The sequence below is a fragment of the Salminus brasiliensis genome, chromosome 6 (genome assembly GCF_030463535.1).
Source record: "Salminus brasiliensis chromosome 6, fSalBra1.hap2, whole genome shotgun sequence".
NCBI lineage: Eukaryota > Metazoa > Chordata > Actinopteri > Characiformes > Bryconidae > Salminus > Salminus brasiliensis.
In genome coordinates, this window is record NC_132883.1 from 402714 (window position 1) to 410213 (window position 7500).

The 7500-nt window shown below is 43.9% G+C and overlaps 1 protein-coding gene across 6 annotated transcripts in view; it reads left to right on the plus strand.

Annotated features, from left to right (window-relative positions):
- Nucleotides 1-3635: 3635 nt before the first annotated feature.
- Nucleotides 3636-7500, plus strand: part of jak3 (Janus kinase 3 (a protein tyrosine kinase, leukocyte)) — a 30656-nt gene continuing 26791 nt past the window's right edge. Inside the window, exons 1-3 of one of the 6 annotated variants that reach the window (XM_072681241.1) lie at nt 3636-3861; nt 6137-6302; nt 6402-6594. In XM_072681241.1, the coding sequence (XP_072537342.1) occupies nt 6402-6594 (193 nt within the window). In that variant the 5' untranslated portion in view covers nt 3636-3861; nt 6137-6302. Of the gene's footprint in view, nt 3901-6136; nt 6303-6401; nt 6595-7500 lie in introns of those variants that run through there. The other 5 variants (XM_072681243.1, XM_072681245.1, XM_072681242.1 and 2 more) reach the window with 5 other exon arrangements.

Here is a 7500-nt window from a genome sequence, read left to right on the forward strand (position 1 = left end):
GTGATGGTTTAAGGTGGAGCTGATACAGGGTGATGGTTTAAGGTGGAGCTGATACAGGGTGATGGTTTAAGGTGGAGCTGATACAGGATGATGGTTTAAGGTGGAGCCGATACAGGGTGATGGTTTAAGGTGGAGCTGATACAGGGTGATGGTTTAAGGTGGAGCTGATACAGGATGATGGTTTAAGGTGGAGCTGAAACAGGATGATGATTTAAGGTGGAGCTGATACAGGGTGATGGTTTAAGGTGGAGCTGATACAGGATGATGGTTTAAGGTGGAGCTGATGCAGGATGATGGTTTAAGGTGGAGCCGATACAGGGTGATGGTTTAAGGTGGAGCTGATACAGGATGATGGTTTAAGGTGGAGCTGATACAGGGTAATGATTTAAGGTGTAGCTGATACAGGATGATGATTTAAGGTGGAGCTGAAACAGGATGATGATTTAAGGTGGAGCTGATACAGGGTGATGGTTTAAGGTGGAGCTGATACAGGGTGATGATTTAAGGTGGAGCTGATACAGGATGATGGTTTAAGGTGGAGCTGATACAGGGTGATGATTTAAGGTGTAGCTGATACAGGGTGATGGTTTAAGGTAGAGCTGATACAGGATGATGGTTTAAGGTGGAGCTGATACAGGGTAATGATTTAAGGTGTAGCTGATACAGGATGATGATTTAAGGTGGAGCTGAAACAGGATGATGATTTAAGGTGGAGCTGATACAGGGTGATGGTTTAAGGTGGAGCTGATACAGGATGATGGTTTAAGGTGGAGCTGATACAGGGTGATGATTTAAGGTGTAGCTGATACAGGGTGATGGTTTAAGGTAGAGCTGATACAGGATGATGGTTTACGGTGGAGCTGATACAGGATGATGATTTAAGGTGGAGCTGATACAGGGTGATGGTTTAAGGTGGAGCTGATACAGGGTGATGATTTAAGGTGTAGCTGATACAGGGTGATGGTTTAAGGTAGAGCTGATACAGGATGATGGTTTAAGGTGGAGCTGATACAGGATGATGGTTTAAGGTGGAGCTGATACAGGGTGATGGTTTAAGGTGGAGCTGATACAGGATGATGGTTTAAGGTGGAGCTGATACAGGGTGATGGTTTAAGGTGGAGCTGATACAGGATGATGGTTTAAGGTGGAGCTGATACAGGATGATGGTTTAAGGTGGAGCTGATACAGGGTGATGGTTTAAGGTGGAGCTGATACAGGATGATGGTTTAAGGTGGAGCTGATACAGGATGATGGTTTAAGGTGGAGCTGATACAGGATGATGATTTAAGGTGGAGCTGATACAGGATGATGGTTTTATTCAATCTGCACAGTTTAACATCATCTGTTATGGAAACCTGCTGGATCACAGTGCACCCTAAATGGCTCCCCCTGCTGGACACAGCACAGACACAGGTGGGAAAACAGGTCGTTTTCAGGCCTGTAAAAAATGACTTAGTCTGTCAGACACTGAAGGAGAGTTTCATAACCAGGCTGTTCTGTTCCGGCTTCACAGAGAGACACTTCTTTTTTCTCTCTGACGGCGGAAATGAGTAAAGACTGAAACTCAGAGCTGAGAGGAAACCACAGTTTCTGCTTCACTCACAAGCTAATGTTTAACTCCATCATGTACACACACACTCACACACACACACACACACACACTCACACACACTCACACACACACTCACACACACTCACACACACACTCACACACACACACACACACACTCACACACACTCACACACACACTCACACACACACACACTCACACACCTGTTTATTAAGCTTGCTTTGTTTTTGTCCTTATTTTAGGAATAAAAACTGTTTAAAAGTTTAGAAAGTTTTTTCTCATTAATGTTAATTATATTTATAATAACAACTGACCGACTGTCTTCATGTTTCATATATTTTGGCCAAAACAGAAACATGTATACTGTATTACCTACTTGTCGTGAGAAAAAATGTAAACATCCCTTCTAATGAAAGCATTCAGTTGTTGACACAGATGTGCAAATGCACACACAGCTTGTCTAGTCCCTGTAGAGAAGAAGTACTGCCATTAGAATAGGACTCTCTGGAGCAGATCTGAGTTTAGGAGTATTGGATATTGAATTTAGTAAAACTTTATGAAGTCATTTTAGCATCATCCTGGACCCATCTTTCCTTCATAAAGCTTCAGATTGCTTTTCTGTAATTATATAAATATAATAACACATGGTAACAATAGTAATACTATACATTAACAAAGTATATAATATTGTATTATAATTAGTAGAATAAGCAGAATTCTGCCAACTTTTACAGCCCAAAAAGCTTTACAGCGATGGTGAATGAAACCAGGCGTCGGTCGCCATGACTACAACACAGATACAGCCCATAATTTATCTCCTATCCAAACCCACCAGTGCAGCTACACGAGTCTTCTGAGTTTTATACGGAGTGATGATGATGATGATGATGATGATGATGAAGGTAAAATAGTGAATAGAGAATCTGAACTAATGCAGTTCTCTTTAGGAACTACTTTCTGTAGCCGCACTACACCCTGCAGCATGTATCCCTCCACCATTTTAATGATCTGATTTTAAAAGCAGGTTCTAGAGTCGAACTCTTCTCAGAACTCTGGTAGAACAGTGTCTCAGGCATCAGGCAGCGTCTTCATCACCATTAGGTGAAGAACTTTCTGTGAGGAGCTTTTATTAGAGCTTCAGACGTCTGCTTCCCTTCACCTCCACTGTAGAACCACAGCTCTGACTGGGGGAGGTTATCTAGAACCTCCACTGTAGAACTCCAGCTTTGACTGGGGGAGGTTATCTAGAACCTCCACTGTAGAACTCCAGCTCTGACTGGAGGAGCTTATCTAGAACCTCCACTGTAGAACTCCAGCTCTGACTGGGGGGGGGGTTATCTAGAACCTCCACTGTAGAACCATAGCTCTGACTGGAGGAGCTTATCTAGAACCTCCACTGTAGAACAGCTCTGACTGGGGAGCTTATCTAGAACCTCCACTGTAGAACAACTCTGACTGGGGGAGCTTATCTAGAACCTGCACTGTAGAACTCCAGCTCTGACTGGGGGAGCTTATCTAGAACAGCTCTGACTGGGGGAGCTTATCTAGAATGTCCACTGTAGAACAGCTCTGACTGGGGGAGCTTATCTAGAACCTGCACTGTAGAACAGCTCTGACTGGGGGAGCTTATCTAGAATGTCCACTGTAGAACAACTCTGACTGGGGGAGCTTATCTAGAACCTGCACTGTAGAACTCCAGCTCTGACTGGGGGAGCTTATCTAGAACCTGCACTGTAGAACAGCTCTGACTGGGGGAGCTTATCTAGAATGTCCACTGTAGAACAGCTCTGACTGGGGGAGCTTATCTAGAACCTGCACTGTAGAACAGCTCTGACTGGGGGAGCTTATCTAGAACGTCCACTGTAGAACAGCTCTGACTGGGGGAGCTTATCTAGAACCTGCACTGTAGAACAGCTCTGACTGGGGGATCTTCTCGTTCACATCTCTACTGTTTAATAATGCAGTAAATGTTGGAAGATGGGTGGAACTCCCCGCTGAAGATCAGCTGTTCTGGTCAGAAAGAGGGAAGTGTTCCTCTCTTCTGAAACTCCAGATCAGGGGAACCAGGGAGGTGGGAGTTGTTTTTCAGGCCACCACATGCTGGAGCTCAGAGTGAACAGAGGTGGAGGTATGAAAGGACATCTGAGACAGAGGTAAACCCACGCTCGCACCGGAAACCAGTTGAGCTCATCCTCCCCCACAGAGCTCACAGCCTACAGGAAGCTCTCACCAGCGGATCCATCTCGCTAACTCAAGGTAAACATCAGCTCTCCCGTCGCGGCTACCAGAGGTAAACAGCTGGATTTTCTCTACTTCACCTGTAACTTTAGTAAGTGAGTGTTTGATAGCAGGAGTTTCAGAAATCGAGAGATAAGTTCCCCTAAACTGCGGATCTCTCAGTACCTTCACTTACCACCAGTAACCACTGTGCAACTACAGCACTGCAGGGGCGGAGAGGACTGTAGCATTCAGGTTCTGTAGTACAGGCTTATAGAAGACATACCAGGGTAATTACACATCAGGTACATTATAGGTACGTTGTAACAGAAGTGTTATACAGTATTTTATATATATATATACATATGTATGTATTTCTAAGTTGTACTCAGACACTATTCCTAATTATGTTCTTTATTATTATATTTCATTCGGTTATTTAAATAATTGTCTATATCTCACCTTGTATTATATATATATATATATATATATATATATATATATATATATATATATATATATATACATATATATATATATATATATATATATATATATATATATAGTTACTTATGTGTACCATTCATAAAACTAGCAGAATGTGTATACAGTAAGCTGTATGTATATAATCAGTGGAGTACGTTTAATGCATTTCATGGCTTGTAGTTGTTTTATTTTGTTTGGTTTTTACATATTTCTGTATAGAACAATATATATATATATATATATATATATATATATATATATATATATACTGCTGAACAACAGTCAGTAGTAACCCAGTGTACATAGAAAGTACGGTCTCTGGTCTGGTGCTAATTTAATTTATTTGGTAATGATTTATAAACAGCTTATCACATCTGGAGTAAAGAGTGAAAGGCTGTATCGGAGCTGCGTCAGCCGCGAGACACTTCCTTCGCCGCCGGCGTGTAGAAAGCAGAGGAACATCATGTTCTTACCCAGTTTTGACCTTTACCTCCAGATCAGCTTCACAGTTCTGAGCTGTTCTGAGTCTCTCGTGTTGAACAGTATGATTGTAGAGTTGGGGAAATCACCAAACCACCTGAAAAAAGCCTCCGGAAAGTCCAGAGCAGAGACTGAAACCAGAATTACAAGAAATTACACTCTGTCACTGCTGGATGAGCAGCTCAGACTGGAATGGATCAGAATGGTGGTTTTGTTGATTGGTGGATATGAAAATGATGTTTATACACGCTGAGTGAAGTAAACAGCCGTGCAGAAATAGGCCCAGGTTACAGAGAGATACAGAGATAATAAACCACAACCCCCCCTGAGATGTTCCTCAACACCATCACTTTCCATTATTAGCTGCAGTGAAACGCTGTGTTTGAGTCTTGTGTTGTGATGAAGTTCAGAATTCAGCCTGTAGTGAAACTTTGTTAACAGTCAGATCTGGATAGTTTTATACTCCTGTGGTTCTTCTGACCTGTCCAGGGTTTTCAGATTCATCACAAAATGATGAGCTGTCCTCACAGCTGTTAATCCAGGCCTTCACTAACCCCTCTCTTAGCCTCACCGCCCCGCAGTACCACTGGTGCAACTACCAGCACTGCAGGCAGGGCAACAAGAGGGGTCACTACGGCAACCGTATCCTACAAACAAGTTCATCGCATTGCCTTGCATCACAATTTCTACAATTGCAGTTTTAGAGTTAACTGTGATGACAACAGTGTCCACAAAGACAGCTGAGAGAACGATCTGTGACAATTATTATTAGAAAAAATAAATAATCAATCGATTGTGATTGTTGTGTGTCAGTGTTGTGCTATCACCTGGGACACCATAGCAACTACCTAGAAAAAGCAAAACAACTGTCTAGCAACTCCACTGCAACCACCTGGGATACCATAGCAGCCACATGCAACTCCATACTGTATTGCATCTCCATAGCAACCACCTTTCAACCACTTGGGCTAATATAGCAACAAATTAGCAACACCATAGTAACCACTAGGAAAAGCCTAACACCTGCCTCACCTAACTCATCCTTAGCAATCACCTGGAACACAACAGCTACTACTTGTGTTCACCTGGGATCCCACAGCAACTGCTTAGAAACATCTTAGAAAAGCATAACAACTACATTGCAACCACATGGGATACCATAGCAACCGCTTGCAACTCTGTCCTGCATATCAACTCCATTGCAACCACCTGGGATACCTCAGCAACTGCTTAGAAACACCATAGAAACACTATAGCCATTACCCAGAACTCAATAGCAAACCATGTAGGGTACCATAGCAACATCACTAGCAACTCCATGTGAACCACCTGAGAATACCTTGCGTGGTGACGCTGGAAGTCACGCTGGATTTTTTTTACAGGACTTCATCCCAGGAACCGGGAAACAGACTGCAGTCCCTACTGTTAGTTCTGGTGAGCGGGTTCGGGCTGGGTTCTGGTTTTAGACGGCTTCTGAACTGAACTGGTTTTACTGTAAGGACTTTGATGTGGCCCCTGAACTGGGCTTAAGGGTTTAAGGCCCTTTAGGTGAGGTCCAGAAAAGGGTCACTTAAATTTGGGACTAAATGACTGAAGTGTGTTTGGGTCCACCTGGTCTGATCATTAGTGTGTGTGTTGGTGCTGCAGATGGACGTGAGCGAGGAGGAGACGATGCCGCTGGTGAACAGCGAACGAGCCGGAAGCCACAAGTCCAGCTGCGACTCGGCCGTGACCGTGCAGCTGTACTACAGCACCACAGCCAAGAGCGAGAGCACGCTCTCCATCCCCACAGGTCATGTGACCGCTGAGAGCATCTGCGTCCTTGCTGCCAAAAACAGCGGTAAGAACCTCATACTCAACCTCACAGATGCTAGGCTAGCATTGCTAACAAACACTGGATTTAGACTGCCACCAATCTAATCTCTGTTTTTAAAGGAACAGTTTGCTGAAAAATCCGAGCATCCTGATTGACCTCTGACCCCAGATTCAGTCAATCAGACAAGACGTGAGCTGCTTTAGCTTACAACAGGAGACGCTAGGCTAATGCTGCTAACAAACACTGGACTCAGACTGTCACCAGTTTACTCATCTCTGTAGACACGCCCCCAAACCCGTTCCTCTCTCAGAGCTCCTCCAGATCTTCATTAGCTGGTAGATGGATGTGGTTTAGGAGACGGTGGGACTTCCTTTAGTCTAGAACCCCAAACAGAACCGGAACCACCTTCACCTCAGCACAGTGTGTGGTATCACTCCGCCCACTGCGCTCCGGTCAGAGGGTGGAGCAGCTCTACAGAGCGGGACGTGATGAGGAGGAGGAGGATGTGGATCCGGTTCTAGATTAAATATGTAAATTAGGTCTATGACTCATTTGTTTAAAATCGTGTTTTTGTAGCTTTTTAACTGATTTTAAAGCAAATCAATAAGTAAAGAAACTGGGCTTCTGTTTACAGAGGTGAGGAAATTGGTGACAGTCTAAGTCCAGTGTTTGTTAGCAACATTAGCCTAGCATCTCCAGTTGTAAGCTAAAGAAGCTCACATCAGATCCCAAACACGTCTCGACTGATCGACTGAATCTGGGGTCAGAGGTCAGTCAGGACCCTCTGATTTTTTACTGATCTGCTCCTTTAATTGATGGAGGTTCGGTCAGAAAGTCATGCAGAGAAGAGCAGGAACTCCTGCAAACAGGGAGCCGTCCTTGTGGGAGAAGGTTTCTAGCCGCGCAGGCGATAAGCTGAAGCAGTCACAT